At 37.0% G+C, this 27,955-nt stretch overlaps 1 protein-coding gene across 2 annotated transcripts; it reads right to left on the bottom strand.

Annotated features, from left to right (window-relative positions):
• Positions 1-3: 3 nt before the first annotated feature.
• LOC100377672 (ATP-binding cassette sub-family E member 1-like) lies at positions 4-26,650 on the bottom strand. Of its 2 annotated transcripts, none has more exons than XM_085497711.1 (16): positions 26,583-26,650; positions 25,099-25,217; positions 24,649-24,734; positions 23,915-24,012; positions 17,322-17,439; positions 16,939-17,076; positions 16,065-16,134; positions 15,412-15,508; positions 14,416-14,505; positions 10,616-10,737; positions 8,391-8,540; positions 6,102-6,236; positions 5,304-5,473; positions 1,740-1,882; positions 1,314-1,436; positions 4-883 (listed from the first exon to the last, which is right to left on the bottom strand). In XM_085497711.1, exons 2-16 carry the CDS (start codon positions 25,202-25,204, stop codon positions 724-726), a joined length of 1,806 nt encoding a protein of 601 aa, XP_085353837.1. In that variant the 5' UTR covers positions 25,205-25,217; positions 26,583-26,650; the 3' UTR covers positions 4-723. The 2 variants fall into 2 exon arrangements, with proteins under 2 accessions (XP_085353837.1, XP_085353835.1); XM_085497709.1 differs by lacking the exon at positions 26,583-26,650 and adding an exon at positions 25,898-26,030.
• Between the last annotated feature and the right edge of the window lie 1,305 nt (positions 26,651-27,955).

The raw sequence follows: 27,955 nt of genomic DNA, 5'->3' as shown, positions 1-27,955 counted from the left end.
TGATTTATGTTGAATATGTATATTTCTACTCAAATTCATTTATATACTTCACAATACCAGAGTGGAAACAAGGTAAGTAAAATACACTACAGTTATAATATTCACATGAAGGATGCACACAATACATAGCAGATGACCACAACACGAGTTGTGTCCATGAAATCAGTATTTGCTGGTAAAATAAAATTTTATAATTTAGATTCCTGCATTTGAACCTGTACTTAATATCTGTATACAAGGGAAAACTTGAGCAGAGTTTGTTGTAACAATTCATTTAAATGTTCATTAACATTTCAGAAAAATGTAGATACTTGTAAAGAAATCATGAATAGAGGAGCTAGGCTCTTGGTGCAAACCAACACCAAAATTGGTTGAATACTTTTGTTCAAATGAATTAAATAAACCCTTTATTTTTTTTTGCCTTATAAAATCTGCATTGTATTTCAAGAATTAGAATCACTTGAAATTCAAATACGAAACCTGTGGTGATTGGTTGCATAAGAAAGGCATGCATATTAATTTTTATAATACAAAATTTCAGGGTAGTGTAAATATGCACCCTTTAACGTTACACATTTAATGTGGTCTGCTGTACACTGTAGTAATTACAGTACAAATCCCTGCGACAGGTCCGCCTGGCAGCTGAGATTGGCAGAGTGAACGAGTAACATCTTGTAAATAGTTTTAAGTGATGTTACTCCATTATTAAAAGTCTGATTGATTTTAGTCTTCCAGGAAAAAGTATTGCCCACTCTTCTTTTGTTCTGAGTCTTTTACAGAGTTCAACTTGTTGATTCGTGGTCTGAAGTTGTTGGGATCTCGTCTAAATGTGATTTGAAGAGATTTCAGGAACTTGTTCATACCAGGAAGTAATCCTTGTGGCCTACAAGGAGTCAAACAAAGTCAAACATAATTAATCAATAACAATGGGATAGATGGGAGGGATGGGATAAGGAGAGGGGATGGAAGGAAGGGAGGGATTGGATAGGATGGATAGGATAGAGGGAGGAATGGGATGCAAGGGTGGGATGGAATGATGGGATGGGATAGAATGGAGGGCATAGGATGGAGGGGAGGGATGTGATGGGATGCTCAGTTGAGTTTTAAAAGACCTTACTGTGTTGTGAACACTGAACCAATTTTTGTTTCTGATGAAAAACTATCCACTACTGCCAGTGATGGAATTCAAACCAATGCATCACCACGTTATTAAGTTTCAGCTTACTGGTTCACAACCCCCAAGTCGGTCCTCAGTGAATCAAAGTAAATTTGAAAAACATTACAGAATGTAATAAATATCTTTTTTTACTTACGTGTTAGCAGTTGTATTGATGGAGGGTTCACCCTCAAAAACAATGACCCTATCGGCCAAGTACGTAGCCATGATGAAATCATGCTCCACAACAAAACCAGTTTTCTTTGCATGCAGGATAAACCTGTAAATGGTAAAAAAAAAATTGTAGTATGGAATTAAACTAGAAGCAAAAACTCTGTCCAGAAGTTCCTGAATGAAATGCACACTGCTACAAAAATCACAACTGAATGAAATGTGTTATGCAAGCAGTCCAGTGTTGGACATGTTGATCAGTTCACCTAAAGTTTTTACACACAAATCTTAATCAGCAATTTTTCTGGTTTGGAATCAAAACCATTTTAATTGATAGTTTATAAGGATTTTTGAGTAATCAAGACATTAAGGAGTGAAAATGCAACTTTAATTAGAAAATATTTTTGCGTACCTTTTTATGACTTTAGCAGCTACAAGACGTTGTTCAGAATCTAAGTACGCAGACGGTTCATCTATAAGGTAGACGTCAGCTGGTTTGCCTAAACACAGCGTCAACGCTACACGCTGTAATTCTCCTCCAGAAAGGTTAAGAACCTGCAAAAAAAATGTGCAAAAGATAGTAGAAAAAAAATAACTGTACTGTAACATACACTTATTAAATCAGTCTTTAAATATTCAGGGATGAGAATAGAAATTTTAATTTTCAGTTGAAAGTAAAGCAGCCGGGGTCAGAGAACCGTAGTTGATCAAATCGTTACAATAAAGACACTGTGCCTTTCACCATTATCGCTGCATGAAACTTGTAAACAACGATCCAACGCAGCTAACAATTGAAACAATAAAACTGCGGCGTTGGTGAAAAGAAAAATGAAAGCTCTTCACTGATTGGTCCATCAGAACAAACCTAGCCAATCATGTTAATCGTTACATATTACTTTTAACATTTCAAAACCACTTCGGATTTTACGATTGCACTGATGAAACGAGTCGCGAACATGCCGCATTGGAGACACCATGAGTTGTCTACATACACTGATACAGGTCTCTTGCAGCCGATAACAATGACCTGACAGCGTGTTTACTTCCGGTGAATGAACACGATTTGTATTCTTACCCCCCCCCCCACTGAAATTCAAAAAATCGATCCCTGGGGGTTAGAAATCCGTGGAATTTCCCTGAATATTAGTGATATGATTTTGTTGTTGCATAATTTGAAAGTAAACTGGTGAGAGGTAAAAGTATAGTGAAAGTCCAGCTATTAGCAACTGATAAAGTGTTAGCAGCCAGCTATTCACGACTAAGAAAGGGTTAGCGAAAGCCCGGCCACTGGTGGAGGCTTAGTGGAAGCCTTGCCTTGAATTTATTGGCAAGATTTGTTATGGTATTTAAACAAATTCATTAATAAGTTCTTAAATGTTAACTTTTCAAGACAATTAGGGAAGAGTAGGAAATCAAACTCGCGGTTTACCGCGGTCATTACCGCGGTGGTGGTGGGTGCTCGCCGGTCGACCGCATTTTATGCAAATTTATGCATAGATTCCATGACCCCGGTTTACCGCGGTCGTGTGCGGTCGGCTCACATGGCAATTTACACCCTATTGTTAAGACTATGAATGGACGGACACAATAGACTGGGAAACTAAAGGTTACTTGCCGCCAAGTTCAAATAATAAAATCGAGTGGTACCAGAAGATTGGAAAAATCGTCTATATTAGTTCGCAGAAGAACACTATTTTATTTTCACGAGTCTTGGTATAACATCGCAAAGCAACCCAGAATAATGTAGACCCCACATAATGTAAAATATTATCACATTATTTTGAATTTACATCATGTATAGTCTCAGGATTTATTTTAAAAGATTAATGTTTCGCGTATACCAATATAATCGGGCGAAGTATAAATTCCGAGTGTACAACACTCGATGAGAGGCCGCAGTTTACGTTACCTCGAGACCATGCACTAAGTAGGAAAAGCAAGCCGAAGTCGAAGAGGGAGTGTCACACACTTGGTGCTACAATATATACTACAACAACTGGGTGATCAGCGAAAAAAATAGCACACTTCTTGGCGAAACTGACTAATCTAATAAACCTTGGCCCAAGTTTAACCCCAAGTCACGCGCTGAACAAGTGGGTTGTTACCTTGGTGACCATTCGCGCTCTGCGCGTTGACCTTTTTATTATACACATCCCATTACGCAAATTTTTACTGGCTCTGCGTAGCCTACGTAAAAATTGTTACCGTTCTGGTTGTGAATATTTTACCATTGCCAACATGATAATGCGTTGCCTTCGTAATAATTACGCAAACTTATTTTCCATTGCTTACGTACTGGCTGTGAATATTTCAACTTTGCCGACTTGATAATGCGTTGCCTTTGCAATAATTACGCAAACTTATTTTTCGAGTCAGGCTGCTATCACCCTTTCTATTTCAGTAATTGACGGTCTGTAGGTGTTAAGTTGTCACCTCCAACTGATTGAGCGGGCAATTAAATACGCGATAATACCAGACTTAGTTTTTCTACTTTAAAACTGACGGCAAAACACAATACAATCGTCCGGAGCCATCGAACTACGCGACTTAGTCGAAACCGCGACTAACTGCCTCAGAGACGGGGCCACTGAATAACTGTTGTTGATAATGATATTGTAAACAAACACGCACACACAAAACATTAAAGCCAGAAAAGTCAAGTCAAGAAACAACATTTCAAATAATAATTATGGTTTGACATCTATATCATTTTGAAATAAACTAAATTTCATGTAAATAAAATCCATGCGTTACAATTTACTGTAATTTCAAACTCGGGGCAGCGTACTTTGAACGCAGAGTATTCGATCGCTTACATTTCCAGTGAAAAAAAACAAAACAACGTCAGGTGCTTTTGAACTACGTGCGGTTGACACAGTAACGGGCAATGACCTCAGCGGTTCACACGCAATGAAATTCTAATCAAGCCAGCTAGCGTTATCGTACGGTATCATAAACTCAATAATTATTCATTCAAAATGCCTTTCACACTCACGAGTACCATGGAACACGGACATGTAACAGAAAAATAACGTCTTTTGTTTAAAAAAGATTCTGTCAACCAAGAATACATGCGCAAGGCAAGATTTGTGAAACGAAACAGAAAATAAATAATCATGTCATTGTCAGTGCAATGCAGACAGCCTGACCTGTTTTGATTAGTTCGCCTGTTTCTCGTTTGCTGGCCATTTTTTCTGGAGTGTGACACAATACTGCCAAATCAAACAAGAACCAGGATACGGCTTGGATACGCTAAAACTTTGTAAATCGTCCTCTTTTCAATTGTAAACTTTATTCCAGTGTTACGCTAAATACATGTACTAAATACTAAACAAGCGCGCATATCGTATTCATTTACAGCATCGGATTTTAAAACAATGACTCGTGGAATCACAAAGAAACTGTTAAGTACGTATTTCACACATTACCGAGGACCGCGGTAGTGACCGGTACAGCGGTAGAGACCCCTAATTATAAGCAGTCCGCGGCTCTCCTCGGCGTTCTGCGATACACCGCGGTAATGACCGCGGTGCACCGCCCGTTTGATTTCCTACTCTTCCCTTAAAAACATCTGCACAACAGTACTAACAATCTGTGAAGGAGAGACATGGTAACATTTATAAATTCCCCCACCACGAACCAAGCACAGCGAGTTGCTCAGTAAGGTGAATATCGCTCGGGGAGAAGTTTTAACTTTTATCTGTTTATAAGCCCACCATCCCTAATTTTTCGCCAATTTGCTGTTTTCCCAGAGGGGTTTATACTCCGACAACTACGATAATAATACATGCAGTTAAAATATAGTTACCCATCACTCAGACTTGGTAAACAGAAACCCTCATTTGTGTTTTCATCAGTTCAATATTGTCATCATTGTGATGTAATACTCGTAGCAGATACAGCTTTAGTCCCAAACAGACAGTCATGAACCTACCCTAACCTCGCAAATCTGGACGACTGAAATAGGATATATTACCTCTTGGTCAAAAATACATTCTATTAACAGTGGTTTCATGACATCAGACACAAACTGTGGATGGACGTAGGCATCTCTGATCTTGTCGTGTAACAGCTGACGCACTGTACCATGTGCTTTGGGACTGATCTTCTGAGGTTTGTAACTGATATTCAATTGAGGTATGTCACCTGTTAAAAGAGAAAACATAGTGAAACAATTAAAACCTTGCCCTTTTGGTTGTAACTGATATTTGATTAACCGATCATCAAACATAAATCAGATACCTCATCTGTTGCATCAAAAAACAGCTACAAACTATTAACCAATAAATTTTCGAAGCCAGAAATTATCACGATTATATTGTATTCGTGAAGACAAAATTATGCATGTCACTGAAGTAAGACTTCACAGTCTTGCGTGAAAGTAATGCAGTTTAAAGTATCACTCAGACTTGGTAAACATTAAGCCTCATTTGCTTATGCATCAGCACAACTTAATCATCACTGTGAGTACTTAGTGAAGCTATGGTTATGATTAACACGAATTTTTATTGCAAGTGCACTCTGCAACCAGAAAACTCGCCAGGAAACTCAAAACTTGTTTATATTGTTGCATTCACAGCAACCCAACCATCAGTATTTCAATATAGCTCACAGCTTTGCAAACAAAACAGCAATATTTATATTTTAAATATAGCAGTCTGTAATGTTAAACTCATACCGGTACTAATATTGCTACTTTGTAAGCTATATTGCAACACTGATGGTTGGGAATGCTTTTTCATTCACAGTAACTGTGCAAATGATATAAACGTACCAGATCCTTCGTCGGGTTTGAGTCTTCCAGCCAACATTCTAATGAAAGTTGTTTTGCCAGTTCCATTCTCACCCAACATGACAAGAATTTCAGAATCTGTGAATTCACCTGGTTGAATTGACAGATTAAAATTACCTGAAAGTAAAAAATAATTGTTAAGCGATAGTTCACTGGTGGCTCACTGGTGGCTAGCGATAGTTCACTGGTGGCTCACTGGTGGCTAGCGATAGTTCACTGGTGGCTCACTGGTGGCTAGCGATAGTTCACTGGTGGCTAGCGATAGTTCACTGGTGGCTAGCGATAGTTCACTGGTGGCTAGCGATAGTTCACTGGTGGCTAGCGATAGTTCACTGGTGGCTAGCGATAGTTCACTGGTGGCTAGCGATAGTTCACTGGTGGCTAGCGATAGTTCACTGGTGGCTAGCGATAGTTCACTGGTGGCTAGCGATAGTTCACTGGTGGCTAGCGATAGTTCACTGGTGGCTAGCGATAGTTCACTGGTGGCTAGCGATGGTTCACTGGTGGCTAGCGATAGTTCACTGGTGGCTAGCGATAGTTCACTGGTGGCTAGCGATAGTTCACTGGTGGCTAGCGATAGTTCACTGGTGGCTAGCGATAGTTCACTGGTGGCTAGCGATAGTTCACTGGTGGCTAGCGATAGTTCACTGGTGGCTCACTGGCGGCTAGCAATAGTTCGCTGGTGGCTAGCGATAGTTCGCTGGTGGCTAGCGATAGTTCGCTGGTGGCTAGCAATAGTTCACTGGTGGCTCACTGGCGGCTAGCAATAGTTCGCTGGCGGCTAGCAATAGTTCGCTGGCGGCTAGCGATAGTTCGCTGGCGGCTAGCGATAGTTCGCTGGCGGCTAGCGATAGTTCGCTGGCGGCCAGCGATAGTTCGCTGGCGGCCAGCGATAGTTCGCTGGCGGCCAGCGATAGTTCGCTGGTGGCCAGCGATAGTTCGCTGGTGGCCAGCGATAGTTCGCTGGTGGCCAGCGATAGTTCGCTGGTGGCCAGCGATAGTTCGCTGGTGGCCAGCGATAGTTCGCTGGTGGCCAGCGATAGTTCGCTGGTGGCCAGCGATAGTTCACTGGTGGCCAGCGATAGTTCACTGGTGGCCAGCGATAGTTCACTGGTGGCCAGCGATAGTTCACTGGTGGCTAGCGATAGTTCACTGGTGGCTAGCGATAGTTCACTGGTGGCTAGCGATAGTTCACTGGTGGCTAGCGATAGTTCACTGGTGGCTAGCGATAGTTCACTGGTGGCTAGCGATAGTTCACTGGTGGCTAGCGATAGTTCACTGGTGGCTAGCGATAGTTCACTGGTGGCTAGCGATAGTTCACTGGTGGCTAGCGATAGTTCACTGGTTGCTAGCGATAGTTCACTGGTGGCTAGTGATAGTTCACTGGTGGCTAGCAATAGTTCACTGGTGGCTAGCAATAGTTCACTGGTGGCTAGCAATAGTTCACTGGTGGCTAGCAATAGTTCACTGGTGGCTAGCAATAGTTCACTGGTGGCTCACTGGTGGCTAGCGATAGTTCACTGGTGGCTAGTGATAGTTCACTGGTTGCTAGTGATAGTTCACTGGTTGCTAGTGATAGTTCACTGGTTGCTAGTGATAGTTCACTGGTGGCTAGCGATAGTTCACTGGTGGCTAGCAATAGCTCACTGGTGGCTAGCGATAGTTCACTGGTGGCTAGTGATAGTTCACTGGTTGCTAGCGATAGTTCACTGGTTGCTAGCAATAGTTCACTGGTTGCTAGTGATAGGACATTTGGAAATTAAACAAAAACCTGCAAATTATTATACATAATTTAGAGGGAAGCTGAATCACTTGTTGAAACAGCTTGGATGTGATTCAGAGGTCAGAGGTCATTACGCAGAGCAGTCTCTTAGACAAAACCAATGGCATGGTTCTGAGAATGCAATATTTATAGCTAGTATTTTTTATTAGTTGTACACCAGTAATCAAGTTAAAATATAGTTACCCATCACTCAGACTTGGTAAACAGTAACCCTCATTTGAGTTTTCATCAGTTTAATATTGTCATCATTGTGAATAGGGATCAATCAAATTTTGTAGCTAAAATAAATGTGAGGAATTTAAAAATAAATCTGATTGGCTTGCAATTTTGAAATAATTCAAAAAATTATAGGGGGAAAAGACCTCCCGATAATAAAGTTACCAAAATCTCAAAATACTATTATCTGGAATTATATGGATTGAGAAAATGCATTTTTGAGAACATCAATGCAAATATGAAAACGTACAACTTGCTCAATGATATCTTACCTAACTTTTTTGTCATCTGTGGGTATCTATAGCGACACATTTTCTTTATTTCTTCTTCATCGGCCGTTTCAGAGACTTTGAAGATGAGGGACGACTCACGAAAACGTAGATTTTCAGTCGGCACAAAACCATCAAGGAAAATGTTAATACCTAGGAGGAGATTAAACAATTGAAATTAAAAATTCTGAGTGAATTAAGTTTTTAAATTGTCAGAAAGCACCACACAATTTGTCCAAACTGATTTCTAAATGGATGGTAGATGCTGAATTAAATTCGTTATTACATCTGACATCGAAAATTACAGTAAAATTATTGTGCATTTGGGTTTCACCAGACATAGTACAACTGTTCTCTACCTCACTAGCCACATAAATTCATCATAGGCGAACAATTCGTTACAACATCTATACTATTACAGAAGTATTATGCATCCACTTGAGTTAAACTCCCAGAATTCATTGCATGATCCCTATTAATATGGGACATTAATCTTGTAAAAAAACTTGCTTTGTATCAAGATCATCACCAATTAGGCGTTTTGTTGGTCAAACAATATTGCCAAGTATGTGCTAGGAATAAAATTGTCAATTTATTGCATATTCCGACTTACCATGCAATAACAGAAGGGCCACAAAAGCAAAACTATTGCATGCAACTTATTTCCACTAACAGAGCAGGGTTCTCCCCAGAAAAAATGCATAGCGCCGGGGCTAATTTGCATAATAATTTGCATATCATTTACATATCTTTCCTTCATTGATTAACAGAACTTATTTACAATTATGAATATTAGTAAGCTCAGTAACAGGGCAAATATTTTTTTTAATGGAATCAACACATTATGTTTCACAATTTAGAAGAGTTTGAAACATTCTCGAAATACAAATGCTACAGACTAAAAACAAACACAAATACATTATTGTTGCAATTTAATTGTTTTGTAAAACGTTGAAGGAAACGCATTCAAAACGTTAAGCCAGATTTATGTTCACGAATCTCATAATTTTATTCACTCCAAAAACATTCTCCTTCAAAAAATCGATCACGTAATTGACGTATTGTTGTAATTTATTATTCGTACCATCAACTTCTAAAACGTTTACAATTACAGTAATGAGCGAACAAATAAAGCTTCAAAACGATCATCAAAGTTACGACGTGACATAACTTACTTGGCCATGTTATACACCAGTTATAGCAATAATTCCTCAACAAATTTTACTTCTTTTTTTTTTTGATATGAAATGCAAGTAAAATCCGACTTATTTTTATCGGGAGCGATTATTTTTGATCACTTGATCGCTTCGGTAAAAAAAACAGACCCGCCATGATGTTTGTGAAACATTAGCATTTGTCCTTTGACCCGATGGGTCAAGAATTCCATTAACCAATCAAAATGCCGCATGGTAATGCCGGTAGAACCCGAAGTTTTCCGAATGGTCGTGATCATAAAAATTACATTGCGGAAGTAAAGCGATGTCGTAGCACGATGTCTTGGCATCGATTTCAATTGAAAACTGCATGACAGCTTTCGAAAGAGGTGATTTGCAATTTTTAAAAGGTAAATTAGGTCTTGTAAGAAGAGTTTTTACATGATTCGCAATGATAACAGTTCAAATGTATTTTACCAAATCACGCAATAAACACATTGTTTTTTCTTGAGTAGCGTGAACTGATCGTGAACTCCAATTTGACCATGTTATATCGAGGTGGAATTGATTTTGAAATAATTTTAGCTTTCAATCTAAAGACTGTGTCTATCGCAGAAAGTATTTACTTACAAACAAAGAGGTGCTAATTCCACAAATTTGACTAGCCGCTACGTATCGTGCGACTACAGTAGGTCTATTGTTTATAAATTATAATCCACGACTGGCAGGATGCGTGTCGGTCGGTACGTAATTATACCAACAATCAGACAATAGTCCTCGTCGGAAGCATTTCCGTGGTGGTCACTAATTTTGAGTGACGGTCGGGGCCGACCGGCGTGGCGAACAAAGCTTTTTCACATCTGATATTGGCATGTCAAATATGAAATCAAGCGCCGAGGTGGGAACACATAGCGCCGATGTCCCAAGTGAAGCGCCGAGATTCACAGGTATAGCGCCGCGGACCTCGGCGCTAAAAAGCCCTGGGGAGAACCCTGCAGAGCATGTACAGTTATGGGAATAAAATAGAAAATTATCCAAGATTGCATAGGGCATACACAATCTTTATCATCTTACCTTCTCTGACTGAGAACGGCATAGTGACAACACCATAGGCACCGGGAACTCCATAAAGTACACATATAAAATCTGATAGATAATCTAAAACGCTCAAGTCGTGTTCCACTACAATCACATAACTGAAATTAATCAAAGACAATGTACTAGGGTATGTAGCAAGTCTTTTAATGCAATTAATGCAGTAGAGTCTGGATGTTACAAAATACCTATCAACTAAACTCATTCAACAGCATATGTCTAACCTCTAAACTCAACCAATTATTCGCTTTTGTTTGGTTGCCTAGGGGGACCCACACACCCACCAATGTACAGTACTCATTTCGCCAAACCTCCCGCCAGCTTCCGGATTTCGATCGCTTTTTTTTCGCTCGCTTTGTTCAATTCGACCGCGCAATTTCCGCTTTTTTTTCGACCGCGCAAATCCGGAAGTATCCGCTCGCGCAATCGCTCGCTCGCCTGACAGCGCAAGCGCCCGCATTTACAGTTCATTACCTACTGTTTCATGTACAAGTGTATCATTTTTGTTTTTATGATGTTAAAATAAGAATAAATACAATCAGAAATTTATAGAACGACCGTTGAAAAAAAATACGGTGGATCACACGGCCATATAAAATTGGTAATAATACATACGCGTAGTAATAATGTCCACCATAAACAAGATCGAACCAAACATGTGAAATCAAATACGACACTGACACAGACACAACTAATATGAAATAAAACCATTCTATTTTTGGTGGAGAGCGAAAAATGTCTACTGTAGTAGAGTACGGTATTCGTTGAGTAACCGTGTGTAGGGTGACGGTTGTCATGCACGCATGGTTTGGGTTTAACACGGGTCAAGTTGTAGTTATGTTAAAATCTGTGGCACCTATAACAATTGAAGAATATCTGCAGGAATAGTAAGACTGTGAAAAAACGACTGATCGATTGTTATAGAATGACCGTAGTGTACAATTTGTCAAACAAATACAATACTTGCAAATGTAATGTCGGCCAGCGCCCATCTTACTTGTCCGAAGTTGTCGAAGCCGACATCACTGGAGATCGCGTTTTTTAACTAGGCGGCTGGCAAGCGGACTAACACGTTACATAAACTTGTTGAACTACAATTGTGGTTTTTATGTTTGCGCCCAATGTCTCGTTATAAAATAAAGGATTCAAATTTTGCAGGGTATTCCGTTTTTTGCGAACTCTGGGCGAAATACTTTCATGAGCTGTACGTAGTTCACTTACAGCCAAAACAAAGTCAGCTTGGACATTAAGTTGTGAGGCGCGACAAAAAAAACGCTGCCAGTGATAGATTACGTGAATAAAAGAACAAAATAAACGCAATCAAAGGCGCCGACCACACGCTTTGGAAATAAATAGAACGCGTTGCTAAGAGGAATCGCAGCTGCATCTCGACGACGTCTCCGGTCATGAGCAGGGTTTGCCGCGTCTTAGAAAAATTGAAAGTTAAAAAGGAATCAGTGTCGGGGAACCATTCACAATGTTTGCATGAAAAATCCCACGCGAAAGCGTTTTTTTTTCCTGTTACAAACACTATGATACCTGAATCCCGATTAATTCATAAATATGAATCGGTAAGGGTCAATTTCCTGCAATCCTTCGAGATTAAATTTGCCTCCGAAAATATTTCTAACGATGAGCTGGAAGATTGCCATAATTGAGTGCCACCATTTCTGTTCTAAGATTTATTCAGTATAATAATACAAATGTTCACCCCAACAGAGGTGGAAATACAGTTTTAGCGACCCGAAGAGCTCATTTTCAACCGAGGCGAAGCACTACGATAAAGACTTTCCGTTCCCAATAAATAATAAGAAGAAAAAAACTTCTCGTTCCCGACATTATGAAATTCTTTCGTTTTGGGGGAAAAAACCTGGAAAAAAAAACTGATTTTGACAAAATAATTTAGAAATTGATATTAAGAATAATTCATAACGAAATCTATTTCATATGTACCCATAATTTTTTTTCATAATTACTGATTACACACGAATATTACAGAAAAAAATAATTTGCTATATTATCTATATTTGTGACTTTTATTTGTATTGAATCGTGACTGAAAGGAGCTAGATGAAATTACAAACTACTAGTATGTAGTGTGTTCGACAACTCGTGTATGAACAACAATTTTAATAAATATGATTTTACTTGGTAAAATTACTGTATTTTTTCTACATAAAAACAAAAGAATTTCACAATGTCTTTGTTATCATAGCGTTGTTGGTAATAGTTGAAAATGATACATCCACGTGAACCTGCTTATATGAGATCGAAGGAGTCTCTGTTTTCAACAGCCGTATACATCTAACTGCGTCATCGCTAAGTTTCCTTGTGGACCACGAGCTCTGTTCCTTGTTTGCACGTTATCATGTTCACACAATCGCAGACATTATTTGTAAGGGTGCCCTTTGAAATGGCACATTTTCTCGATGTTTTAGCGAGTACTCCGCGGGTATATGGCTTGTTCTCACATCAGCATAATTTTCCCTCGATTTCACTCATCGCTTTCCCACATGCACTTCTCGTTCTTTGCTGCTAACTTTTTTTGCACTCTAATAAGGTGTTGTTTTTGTCTTTCTAAACATCGAGTTTATTTTTGACATTCAACGAGATCGCTTGAATTTTGAATTTGATGACGGTTCGAATTTCTCCACTTTTACAGTGATCAACATTGCGTTCGAGTAGAGTTACTAGTAATTACAAGCCTGATTTACATTTTTCTTGCGGTGTTTTTCGTCAATGTATTAAATATAAGTGTTTTGGGAAATAACATAATTATATTGCGCGAGTGAAAGAGTTTGGTGAGACTGTCACAACAAGTTTTATTTATTTCCAACGCGCGTGGTCGGCGCCTCTGATTGCGTTTATTTTATATTTTTGTTTTCAAAATGTATCACTGGCTGCGTTTGTTTTGTTTTCCTCAACAAATTAACTGTTCCGAGATCTTTCATTTTTCGTCCGGCTGCTGCCAATCCAATAATTCGTCGCCGCATGTACTCAGACAAGCGATTAATTGTCACAGTCATTATACTAGTAGTTTAAGTCCAATTGATTTGTAGAAATTCAGCTATGCGATAATTATATGTGCAGTTTTGTTTTGCGCACCCAGACACGAGCAAAAGTTAACCAATAGATTTTCTGAACTACAGCATTCGTATTACTTATGCAAATTGAGTAAGGGTCATAGTGTGAGTTGCGTTCGAAAATAACAAAGTGTCAAATTATTTTGAGCGCCGTTCGGAATAAATTTAGTCAAAATCACACACAGAAACACACACAAATACTAGTACTCAATACATATCGCGATTGACCAGTTATATAGCTGCTTGAACTACACACACAAGGACGTAAATATGTAAATACAGGTCACAGTTCGACTTGCGTAGCAAACGTTACAATGTGTCAAGTGATTTGAAGGCGTCTTTGTTCCAAAACAGAGAAGCAATAGGCGTTGTGTTTTGAATCGTCATTAAAACCTAAATTTATTACGAATAAAAACTTAAGTTTATACATACAATGTACGATCATTGTTACTCCAGCGGTCGGTTTGCAAGCGGACGATGTTTCTGAAGCCAGCCATAGCAGGAGCGAGCGAACAAAAGCGAACGCGAGCGAGCGGAAAAAAAGCGGTCGGTTTCCGGTCGGAAAGCAGCGAGCGATCGGAAATTAAGCGATAAGCGGTCGGAAAAAAAGCGATAAAAGCGGGAGGTTGGGCGGAATGAGTACTGTACCATTCTTTGAGAAATGACGATCGTAAATAGAACTGTGCATTGACTTACTTTTTGTCACATAGGAGATTTCTTATTTGCACAGCAGTTTTCAACCTCTGTTTAACATCCAAGTAACTGGAAGGTTCATCAAACATAAAACTGCAAATGAAAGCAACAAAAATTGTGAACAACTGGCACACATTGGCCCAGTACTGCGGAGGAAAATAAATAATGTATGCAAAACATATGAACAAACATTCAAGATTGACCAAAATCAATGTCCAGTAAGCTATGTTTTTTGTTAACCACTAATATCCAATTGTTTTAAATTGTGAAAAGCCTTTGCCCTCCTCACATTGACCTAATAATGTCCAGCACTCTGGCAGATTGATAATACATCAAAGTTTGTAAATATATCAAATAAACGTAACCATAACGATCACTATGGAGAATGATCATGATGGTAGGAAAGATTTTGTCATGGTATACACTCACTGTATAAACCAAATCTTTAGAGAATATTTCACAACACTGGTTGTGAAGCACATGTTCTAATATCATGTAAACAAAGTATTTTAGACTTTTATACATTGTATGGTATGTACACCAAAGACGACATGTCGCGCCTGAAATGCTTTAAGGATGGTATCTATTGTAGGATATACTGATATCTAACTTGACATGTAAAAATCAAGCAGACTCGTGTAATATCCAGATTACTGTCCCAAAGATAATTAGTATGGTATGACAGATAAACTATACCACGTACTCAACTCTTTGGATTTTGTCGCAACTTGCGATTTGATAAGTCATTCACAAAGACTGCCACAGAAGTCGGTTTAACTCCCTGCCGAGGCCTCCAAGTGTAAATTTCAGTGCTATAAAAATTATTTTCACGCCAGAGTTGTGTAATAGTAATTGTTTTTTAGTATACCAAATTGATTGCAAAAGTTGTTTTGATACAAGTAAACCATTTTACTGCGTAGTTTTATGTGGACAATTTTGACAAGGCAAATTTATATTTTATTTTATTTTACAATTTATTTTTATATTTATATTACTCACATATCAGCATTCTGTATACAGACAACAGCACAAGCAAATCGTTGAAGCTCACCGCCGGATAAATCCAACACATTACGATCTCGTATGTGGAGTAAATCTATAGATAAGAATGAAAACATGTTTACATAAAAAAAGAAAAAACTCTTTTCATCCAGTCAATTTTTATGATTTGCTCATTCAATGAATGAAGTCACACAACACAATGTTACAACTACACTGATGTAATTAAATAGTCACATTGAGGTAGCAAAGAAACGCACAAGTTCTATCATTCAAGGTTGTTATACAACGTTTATCTAAAAGCATGAATGCTAAAACACACTACAATGTTGGTGTACACATGTCCATTTAATGCAACCAAAAATGGAAAGATGATCGCATCGTTTCGGTGTCTGACAAGTTGCATGTTGGGTATTGTGATATCAAGTATGATATTTAATAATCAAGTTGACTCGTGTAAATACCCAAAATTTATTTCCCAAAGAATAATTATTATAATACAACGAATGAATATATCATGTACTCAAATCTTTGGTTGCTTTGATAATGGTTTGAACATATGTATATTGTAATTATTTTAACTTAAAAGGCATCAACAAACTGCCATACATCTTGCACCTTATTCATAACTTTACTTAACTACTGAAACTTACCAAGCTGTTTACAAACTGGAACCTGCGTTTTTGTATCGTCTTTTCTGTCCAGCAGCGACTGTACTGTTCCCTAAAAGAGAAAAAACTCAAGTACAGTTATAAATGCACATTACTAATCCAGTATCACATTTTCACAAATACTTTCATTCCAGGATTTCATTAACATGAGATTATTTGCTTTGAAGCAAGTTTTCCAAGATTTTATTTATTACATGTGTATTCACAGATTTCTACCAGAACAATCTTGAAATTGTCCCGCTGCATACGATGATAATGTTTCACCAAAATTCAGTGATGAGTTGTTGTGAAATTGCCAATATTCTAGATACATGTTGCACTATTTTCAGTACATCTAAATTTGGTGATCATTCGGCTTCTCAAATGATTTTCACGAAGATTTATCTCATGGGTGAATCTTGTGAGTAGCATCACAGAAATACAGACACAATTAAGTCTTCCGCTAACGATATGATACAATACTTAACCTGTAAACAATTATTTCCAAAACGACCCTACTAAAATACAGTGGTAAGAAAATATCCGACAGGAACAGAAATTTAAATTTAACTGAACGCGAGCAGAAGTTAAACACTGATTGGTCAATGCAAACCATGTGCCGACATAGATTGACCCTAATTAACATAATTTAAGAATTTCACTAAGATATCGGCAATATCACTGTAACATCAAATATAACAATAATAAATATCAATATTAATGTTCGCGACAAATCTTGCTCAATCCTCAATACACCCAGCAATCAGTGAATGTACATACAATCAAATATTTCACATAATCCTCTCAATACACCAATATAATGTTACATAAATGTTCTCAAAGTTTTAGCACCACTAGATTCTAAACAATGACTCACCGTGACAGCTTTCGGTATTTGATCCACATACTGCGGTTTGATGATAGCTTTGAGATCATCCTCTAAAATCTTAGTAAAATAATTCTGTAATTCGGAACCTCTAAAGTATGTAAGGATATCCGTCCAATCAGGAGGTTCCTGGGATAAGAAAGTATTAAAATGTTAAAAATGACGACACTACTATGGCCGCAAATATTTTGTGTACACCAAACCAGCTATATCAGTTAATAGGCTGACAATACAACCGTGTTGCTAATAATGTTGCCTCCAAGTTTGATATCAATCTACTGGCTTCATGGATTGTGAATATAATTTGTCATCACCAAAAATTACATCTTTGATTTACTCATTTATCTTACCATGTTTTACCAGGTTAAACTCACATTAAATCTACCCAAATTGGGTTTTTGTTTTCCAGCTAGAATTTTTAGAGCTGTTGACTTCCCGATACCATTTGTACCCACTAGTCCTAACACTTCACCTGGCCTTGGCATTGGAAGCCTGTCAATGAGAAATGCATTTCAATACATTGACTACGTAACCATCACTAAAAAAATGTGAAATGTATATACATAGGTTAATTCCCAAAGGCATGAATACAATACACTTGACAACATTTTGCGAGGTAGCAACATGTGCTTTGCTATTTCAATCATGTAGCAATGCATTTTCCTTCTGTTTAGCAACATTTTTTTGGGTATAATTCTTACGTCAAACTGAAAATTGGTCGCAAAAATCAAGTTGGGAAAGCACAACAGGAATGTGCAAGTAGGAATCTCAGTTTTTGGGAATGTAGAATTCATGAATTTCTAGTTATAAATTACAAATTCCATATTTTTAGGGAGTTCAGAATCCAATATGGCGGCCGTACGAATTCACGCACGCTGTAACTTTTCCCAAGAATTTTAAACTTTTATTTTACAAATTCTAGACGTTGCACATCGATAAAATAACGCTAATTATTGAAATAGGTTAGTCGTGTGTCTATTTCGCGCGTAAAAAGCTTGGTACGATGTGTGACTGAATCACACTCCCGCCGGAAAAATCGACCATTAGTGATAAAACTGCGCTGTAAATAAACATGGCCCTCGACATTTTGCAGGGTGCGTGATATAAAACAGAAAAGCCAAAGGGGAGCCAATCAACACAGATCTTTCAAACACAGATGAAAATATGGCCAATAAAATTCGCTGTAAGATGGTACTAGTTTAATTTATGCAGCTATGACTCATGCGAAAGAAAATTGAGGTCAAAGTTTTGTCCGTTCGTTTTCTTATGTAAATACGGTATGTAAATTTTTTAAACTGAAAGTTTCACCATGTTTACTATTTTAACTGTCGTTTAAAACTATTATTGTAATTATTCATTGACCAGCTCCACTGAGAAAACTCCGGTACAAAATCGAGGTCATCGGAAGACAGGTCAAAAGTTGAGATCGAACGTAAAAATGGCGACGCGCCAATTTTTGAGTCGACCAGAACTTTTCCTTGGAGGTCTACACTTCACGGGACGCCAATTTCTGGGTAGTAACATTGATTTCAAAGAAACTAATTCTCGTACGATTATTTTGTGACCGAATTTACAAGGTCCTTTGTTATTTTACATTAATTTCGGCACATAATCGGCAATGAAGTGGTTGAATGCAAATTTTCTACGGGTTTAGTTGCCGGGTTCAAAAAATACGGCAATTATTCGCAAAGCTTCAAAAGCGCGATATTATTGTTATTACGCCGGCATTACCATTAATTATTTGTGAATTGTACTTTGCACGATTATTTGGTATACTATTAGGGAAATTCTGTGTTGTTTACGTGCATTTTGAAACCATATGCCGACGCTATGCACTATAAATCTGAGTACCGGTAGCTCATTCAAAGTTCAACATCGACTTTACTTCTTTCGTGGCTTTGATTTTGAAGATTTCGAAAATCACATTATTATTACCTTATGGCATGAGAGAATTAAATCATCTCAATTATTTGTTTGTTTGGATTTTTTTTTCAATTATTTTTGCCTGTTTAATTTGTGTTCACAGTTGTTTATGTTGTAAATAAAATACACTTTTTAGTCACAATTGTTTGTTTTCTGTGTTTTTTCCTAGTTCTAACATATAAGTAATTAATTTCTAAACTCGTTAATATACTCTTGTTAGACATTAGAAACAGATAATAAATATTGTTTGTTTTTTATATTTAGATATTCCAATATGGATGTGTCACTTAGAATCAGGGACAACTTAGAAAGTTTATTGTCAGGGCAGAAGAAGTTAGTTGATATTAGCTGCAATGTTCCACTAAGTTATGGTCTGTATTTAAATTTACATGATGATCTGCAGAAAATGGGAATTAATATACAACAAACCATGCCAGATATAATTAGGCTTTTTGACCCAGATATTGTTTTACCAGTGAAAATTAGCAACTTAACAAAACGAGTACGCAGAAATGTAGAGAAAGCTAGAAAAGATGGAAAGGAAGTTCAAGTCTTGAGTACAGTTATAGCAACACAGTCTGCAAAATGTTTATCAGCAGTGTTTGCAGAAAAGAGTGTCACACCACAAGTTTTGATATCATGTAGTTTCACAGCCAGTCAGGATAACAGTATCAACCTAGAAATTAAGAATGTGTTAGAACTTCGTAATTTTCTTATTAGAAACAATCTTCCCTGGGCTAATGCTTTAAATTGGTTAAATGTATTTATGCGGCCTAGTGCTGAAACAAAACTAAATGTCACTGGAATTAGACGCCAGTGGACTCGGCTACATGATGCATATTTAAAACTGAAATGCAGCAAACATCAGCATGAGTTAGATGACTTCCTAAGCAAGTCATACAAAGCTCCAAGGACAAATCCCAATGAAGTCAGTGAAACTGTAAGTGAAACAAGTAGAAGTAATCAAGATCTGGAAAACATTCTAGAAAGTTTGAGTAGAAATCTTGCTGACAGTTACCAAGAAATTAGCGAAATTACTCAAAGTATGGAAGAGCTTTCACGTGAGAAATTAGCTGCACTAGATAAAATTAGTGAAATGAGCAAGAAGCAAGACAAGTATAGGCAGAAATTGATTCAAATAAATGATTTAAAAGCAAAACTTGCAGCATTAACTCCCAGAAATTTCAACAAAAAAATTAAAAGGCGAGATGAGAAAATAAAGAAGATGACACATCAGATTGAAGAACAAAATAAAGTGATGAAAGAATATATACATGACATAAACCAATCAACAAGAGATAATGAAATACTACAAGAGAAATTAGATCAGATCTTAATGGAAAAAAAAAACCTTCAGAAAAGCAAAAGTTACTGGAAAACAAAAGCCCAGTCAGCAAGTGAACACCATTCTCAGAAAGTGAAGAGTAATCTGGAACACGTGAAACATTTAGAAAATGACAATATGAAGCTACGTGAAAAAATAGAAGATTTGATGGATGCAAACGAAATTAAAACCTTTGAAAATGGAAAGTATACAGATAGTATAAGACAGGTTTATTATGATCTTTTGACACACAATGTTTCGGTACAAAACTGCACAGCAGTTGTAAAGTCAGTGCTCAAGAACATCCTGAATGTTGATGTTGATAGGTTGCCAAGTAAGTCCCTGACATCCATGATGCAGGTCGAAGCCCTGGTATTGGCTCAAGCCCAAGCTGCCACTGCAATACTTGAGCAACAGGATCCAAACACACTTCACAGTGATGGCACTCGAAAAAAGTTTATTGACTATGCTGGCCTTCAGGTTTCATTGCCAGACAGGTCATCATTGTCTCTTGGTTTCCAAGAATTGCTTAGTGGGTCAGCTGATGACTACATGAATGCTACCATAGAAACATTTGAAGAACTAGCTCAGTCAATAGCTGTAAACGATGAAGAAAAAAAAAATATATACGCACAACTAATTCTTCGAAGCAAAAATATTATGAGTGACAGACATGTTGTGAACAAAAAATATAAAAGCAAGATGGAAGAAATGCGTGAATCTTTATTGCCTATTGTTGAACAAAACTGGGACTCATTTGATGAAAATGAAAAGACAAAAATGAAAACTGAACCATCTTCTATGCGGAATGCATGTATTGGTAAATATGGCTGCCGCAGCCAGTTCAGCATGCATTGAATTTGAAAAGGAAAAACAAGATCAAATTAACACTGAAAAACTTGCTTGGTATAAATCTAATCAGTCATTTTGTTTTAATTTGTTATATCAAGCGAGTAAAAGTTTTACTGATGAGGGTTGTCAAAAATCTGGTGTGTACACTGATTTTGGGCCATATTTAGAAGATGAGCTGAAAGAGAAAAATAGATTGATAAAGTTTGAACACAATAGATTCAACGTTGCATTTTACCAGGGAGCTGCATTGTACTATCACAAACAGCACATTTCAGATTTTCTGTCATCAGGACGATGTAATTCTACAAATAAACTCATAAGCCAGGTTCAGGCTGTTTTGGATGAACAGGTTATAATTGCAGAGTGCAGAGCCCTTGGAATTATTTCTAAGCTGGTAACTGGACCTTTGATGCGACTTCTGGAAAAAGATATGAATTATTATGATATGAACATACACTGGTTAGAATTAAAAACCTGCCTAGCAGACAACGCGATTGATGCAACACCACTGTTGAAAGAAACAAAGTACATTACCAACAGTTTAATAAACAAGGATGAAATCTATGCTGCACTATTCAAAGAATGTAGTCCAGAACTAAACACATTTACATTAGAAAGTGCACGGTGTATCTGCAAAGCTATGCTGGTCATCGTAGAGAGACAGGTTGGTAATCAATTACCTGGTGGTTTAGAAAACCAGCCCTCTGAGTCATTGCGACAAGAAGTTGCAAGTGCACCCTTAACTAATGTAAGATCAGAGTCGGATTTCTCTGATCTTGATCGCAACATTCACAGGGCGCCACAGAAAAGTCGGGTTTCAAAAGCTGGTTGTATCTGTTTCAACAAAAACAAAACCTCATTATATCTCTATAATTTGGGAACAGACATCAAAAGAAAATATTTATCAATCGCACGAAAACAAGCCCCTGAAAGAAGAAAGAAGGAATTTGTTCACAGCAGAAACATTAAAAAAAAAAGACTTTTGCTGCAGACTGAAAGACTGGAAAAAAACCGTAAACTGCTAGAACGCAAAAGACAAATAAAAGTACAATTAGAATTACGAATAAAAAATAAGTGGGGAATTTGGGAAACAGAAAGAGAAGTTGACATGATGCTGACACAGATGAATAGAGTGCAACAAATGAAAGCAATAAAAGATCAAATATCCTACCATTGTCAAGTACTGAAATCAAATCTACCAAACAAGAAATTAGCAAAATGGCAAAGTAACAAAATTGTTTTAACTGTACAAGAACTTACAGACAATCTGAAATCAATCATAAGAGCAAATGGAGGCATGCCAGAGTATGTGAAAGAAATAAATGATAACATCAGGAAAAGAAAAGCAAATGATGCAGTACCAGTACGGAGCAAGAAAAGAGTGAAGAAGAATGTACACAATACTTTTGGAATAAAACATGTGACTGTTGGCATGTATGTAGCTGTAGCATATGAAGCACAGTGGTTTGCTGGTGAAATAATAGGGGTTTCTTCTGACTCTACCACTGTAACAGTAAATTGTCTGGAGAGGAAAACTGGTGACTCATTTAGGTGGCCATCACGTAATGACATCGATAACATTGACATAAAATTTGTTTTATCAGAAATTAACATCGCTCCAAAGGACTCTTTATTGAGGGCATGGAAAGTGGACAACGTAACCAGGATTGATGCACTGTATAACAATTTTAAAACAAAGTACTTTTCATAAAGTTATAGGCTGACAATTTTTGCAGAAAACTAAAGTGTAATTATTCGGTGTTAAATATAAATTTTCTATGCTAAAATATGCTTGTTGTACAAGACATGTTCACCTCAATGTTGATTGAGGGGGTGGGTTTGTTTTGTATAGCTCAGTGATTCACATGTATAATTGTTTACTAATTACACATTTTATAATTAAATGTACAAATCTTATGAGATAGAAATAAAAGTCAACCCATAGTTATGGGTTTTTCCTTCTAAGTTGCGTGCCCCCCCCCCCCACAAACTGCCTTGGTCACCCCTAACCACTAAATTTCATTTTAAAATGAAAATTGAATAGTTGAATAATATTAATTTAATATTATAAAGGTTTCTTATTAATAAAGCAGACTCTAAGTATTGAATGTTAATTTACATTCAAAAGTGTTGAAAATCCAAAATGGCCGCCACCTTGCAAAAGACAAATTAATGTTTATTTCAATTTTGCACAAACTGTCTCCACAAAAGTAAGGATGCTATGAATCAAAACATACTGTTTATGCTGTCTATAAACTGATGTCATCACCAAGCCAAAATTTTACTGTGATTCACTTTCTAATTTTTGAGTTACAGGTCTCCAAACTTCATGAATATGCCAATTTTCAACGGTGCCGCACCCAAAAAAACTAAGTCAAACTGAATTTTGTCAAACTTTGCCTGTCTTCTGTGCAGATTGTGGTGTATTGTAAGAGACTACTTAGTTAAATTTTATTAAAACAAGTATAATGCTGTTGTTAAAAAAAAAAACATCTTTCCAGATTACATTTTCCTGGTGTTATCAGTGATCTAAAACTTGAAAATGCTTGATTTGACGATTTTTCCAGCAATTTTACCAAAAATGCACGTTTTTCAGTACATTCAACATACGATATCTTGAAAACTACTGAACCAATTTTGTTCAATTTTTTTATGTTTTGTTTCTTTTTGACTGAGTAACAAAGTCATACTGTCAATAAAGCTATTTGGAATAATTTATTTTTTCACTGTACTCCCTAATATTTTCACGATAGTCTTGCAATTATAAATTCACTGGTAATTGTTGTATCACATAGAAATTCTGTGCCCTTGGAGTTGGGCGATGATGGGGAATTTATATGATTGAGGATGGTTTCACACACGACTCACCTGTGAAGTTTGAAAGAATTGGCACTGTATCTATGGGTTGTATCACGTTCTAAATTACTTGGTAAATTGATGATAGAAATAGCTTCAAACGGGCATTTCTGTAAATAATTATTGAGAAACCATTAAAACACTGAATAAATATTGAGAAAATAATAAACATGCCAACATTACATTCCTTTTTCATACGCCCTCCGAATGGTCTGACAGGGGTTAAGGTTAAAAGAGTCGACTCAAAAATTTGTCTACACATGTCCATTTAATGTAACCAAAAAGGAATGATAAACGCATCGTTTCGACGACTGACAAGGTGCATGTTGGGTATTGTGATATCAAGTATGATATTTAATAATCAAGTTGACTCGTGTAAATACCCAAAATTTATTTCCCAAAGAATAATTATTATGATATAACAAATGAATATATCATGTACTCAAATCTTTGGTTGCCTTCTCATAAATTATTAACATAACATAAATCCACACCAGCAGAGCTAAAGTGCAGTACAAATTATATAAAACTTTTCAAAACTTTCTATGAATGGTATTTTCAGTGGTTTTTGTTGAGAAATTGAGTGTCCAGGACTTCTTAATTAAAATAACCACAAACCAATCACCACAAATAACACTTACGGTAGATCACTTAATTTAACAAATATTGCATTTCTCCAGAGAGGAAGTATTTTAACTGTCGTCTCAGAAGTGATGCAACTGCTCTAACTAACAACTGATTCCTACCTTAGCGCATATACCACACCCAATACATAATTCTTCCGAGATGTATGCTATTTTATCGTTTGACGTCACTTCAATACAAAGCTTTCCTAGAAAATAATACAGATATTGTTACAATATTAAGTTACCAAGCACACTACTATAAGTACCTATACATCATCTGAAAACTTGGATATAGGTGAAGACGGTAGGGCAGTTGATGTACCAATGTTTGTCTAGGGATTACATGACAACCAAATTGCCCTACATAAAGTGAGTTTGTTATTTACATGTATTCCATTGACTATTGAACATTATTATACACCTGTCATCGTAACTCTATTTGTGAAGTGAGGGGAATCCTGATAAAATCTCACAAAATCTCTTCAAAATAGTTTGATGAGTGACATTTAGCTGTGACAAGTATAAGCGAGTGGAGGGATAGTTCAAATTGTACACCATGATTATACTCACCCATTCTTACAACAGGACATGACTTCTTGCATTCCTGACGACACCTCTTAGGCTTACACTTGTCTGTACTCACTATAGCAATACGTGTTAACTTGTCTTGAGACATTTTGCCTTTTCTCCTGTAAAAACACAATCACAATGTCACCGTATTATTAATGAAGATACTACAGACAGGTTGAACAGATTGAAGTTATTAAGTGTTTACGCATCACAGTATAAGCAGAGTTGCCACTTATAATAATTATATGTTTGACTAATTGAACAAATTTACCGTATCATGTTGGATTGCTGTCTCAGTGGTATTTTTCAGATTATTAGAATAATATTTGAAAAAACAAAATAACAATACTAGGCTTGGTAATCAATAATCCAACACCGGCAACATAGTTTTTAACAAATTTTCTACTCTTACTCTCACTTTAAAGTAAATAGTAAAGATTATGTTCTGATAAGAAAGTAAACCGCGTATACAACCATTTCCTAGTGTTGTGAAACACTATTTGAATACTATTTGATGTGACATGCGCATAGTCCGTGACAGTCCTCTCCAGGTACACATACAATACGAACACGAGAAGGGTTAACGAAAGGTTTAAAAAGACTACGACAATCACTGATTTGCGGTGAAAACATTAAAACACCGACTACGACTACGACTTCAAAGTATGAATGGGAACCATCGTCAGCATGGCTAATATTACATGTAAAGAATACTCAAAGCTCAATATGGTACAAACAAGGCAAGAAATAAAACTACTTGAAAAATAAAAGCTCACAGGTCAACAATTTCGAAACTTACCCTGAAGAAAAACGAATAACTAGGATGTTATTTAAGATCACTTTTAGATACGAGTTTCAAATATTTTGAGTGTTACGAAGAACTTCTTTTCCAGACATCACAGTCGGAAAATCGCTTCCGAAGTAAAATGGCGGTGTAACACGTGTGCGCATAGCTCACTGCGCACACATGTGTCATTGAGCTAGCTCGTACCTTGTACAAGGTACGAGTTTAGTGCGGCAAAGCGAGACATCTAAATATACAGAGGGCGCACTGCAGAAAACACAGTTGTCGATTGCTCACGTATGAAGCCGGTGGATGTATGCGCACGCTATATACCTCACGAATAGAACCTCACAGATACGACCTCACGAATAGGACTCAGGAAGTGACGTATTGATTGTTCAATGGCGTTGTGGCACGTTATAATTTAACGTTGCCGGGCCCATTAGTATCAATATATTTGGTATTTCGTAAATAGAAACTGAGCTCGCGACGTGGACTCGGGTCGCACACAGTCGGACAGAGCAAGGGAGCAAGGGAGTGTTTGGTTATTGAATGACCCTTGGTTTGCGGTGCTACTATTCGATGACTCGCGATGTAACGGTCGGTACTGTGACTGATTCAAACGCCGTGTGCCGTTATATTCCTGGGCACAGAATGTGTTTTGAGGCCTTCGAGTTCCAGTTCATAATCTTCAACTTACCGGTAGTGATGTTTTCAACAATTAGATTTTTCGGTACTTTGTAGAAGTTGGTCATGGAGAGCGACACGTTTACTATAGAGTCCTGTAGGTCCTAGCGAAGTACTCTGATGACAACAAACAATGATGCTCGCAAGATAATTCTAAAATAAAACAGCGTTTGCTTATAATTATAAATGTGTGGGTTGAATAGAACTGCGGTGCTATCTAAATTTAGCTTTGAAAAACAGATTTCCAAATAATCTGGGTGACAGGAAACTCTCAATCTATTACATAAAATATACATGATTCGTCTTCATAGACTAAAAAAATATTTGACCCATTATTTGAATTGACCATCAGCACTAAGTTTCATGTTTTAATGCTGTAATGGAACTATTTACGTTCAACAAACTTATATAGAACTCACGGTTTCACGTTTTGTCACAGTCCGTGCTATTACAGAGAATGGCATTTTCCAGTACACTAATAACGCTTTATAAATTCTCTCAGAGTGCAAATTTTATTTCAAATGACAGCAGTGTGATGATACCATTCAAGCGAATGTTTTATTTGCAAAATCAATGTCGAAATATGTAAGATGGTATGTTTTAATAGGTGTTCTAAACTCCACTTCTTATTTATATTAGAAAAGGTCTTAAAACTCAGGCTCCATTTTGGGTAAATTGTACTAAAATGGATATTCAAATTTCGACATTTTGATGAAGATGTGTTGTCATAATAAGACATAGTTCTACATTACACTGAAAAGAGGGCTTAAACAGTTTGAAATGAGAACTCCGTAGCGCAGAATGTACCTATACCTCTCCAACACAAGGAGCTTCAACTTGGCAGTGAACCCCTTCCATTCACGGTGAATCGTCATTTAAGGATGTAACCCTGCATATTGTCTGTCTTTCTGTTGTCTAATAAGTATATTAAATGAGATTGGGTAATGCCAAAGAAATATTATTTTCTATTGCTATTTTGACAAATTATTATACTCAGTTTAGGTGATGAATTCCACGTCTTTGTTTCACTCATTTAATGAAATATACATTGCACTTACTACTAAATCAGACAATACAACAACAGCTACATAAAAATTAAAACAATATAGAGTACTGAGGCCTTTCATAGAAATGTAGATGTTTTAAGAATTATCATATTTCTACCGTTAAATGCGATTTCAACTTGTTCATTAGTACGGCTGCCAGTGAATGCAATTCATATTCACATAACTGACTTGCAGTTGATTGCCGAATGCACTGTGAATCAAAACACATTTAAAAGATGCGTAAACTAACCACTGAGCTTAATGTTTCATTTCGCCACGGTTTCGAGAATATGGGCTACTGGCAATAAGCCCCTGCAAAATTCGCCGATTGGCTTTAATA

The sequence above is a fragment of the Saccoglossus kowalevskii genome, chromosome 4 (genome assembly GCF_978046115.1).
Source record: "Saccoglossus kowalevskii chromosome 4, keSacKowa6.1, whole genome shotgun sequence".
In the NCBI taxonomy this organism is placed as follows: domain Eukaryota; kingdom Metazoa; phylum Hemichordata; class Enteropneusta; family Harrimaniidae; genus Saccoglossus; species Saccoglossus kowalevskii.
Note: the sequence above shows the minus strand (reverse complement) of the source record. Positions and strands in the feature narration are given on the sequence as shown.

What these genes read in the sequence shown, in the direction of transcription:
- LOC100377672 (XM_085497711.1), bottom strand. Translation starts at nt 25,204, where the DNA reads ATGTCTCAAGACAAGTTAACACGTATTGCTATAGTGAGTACAGACAAG. An exon ending in ATGTCCTGTTGTAAGAATGG is followed by an intron (nt 24,735 to 25,098) that starts GTGAGTATAATC and finishes ATTATTTTCTAG; the next exon opens with GAAAGCTTTGTATTGAAGTG. An exon ending in AATGTATTTTTGACCAAGAG is followed by an intron (nt 1,883 to 5,303) that starts GTAATATATCCT and finishes TTTTTTTTGCAG; the next exon opens with GTTCTTAACCTTTCTGGAGG.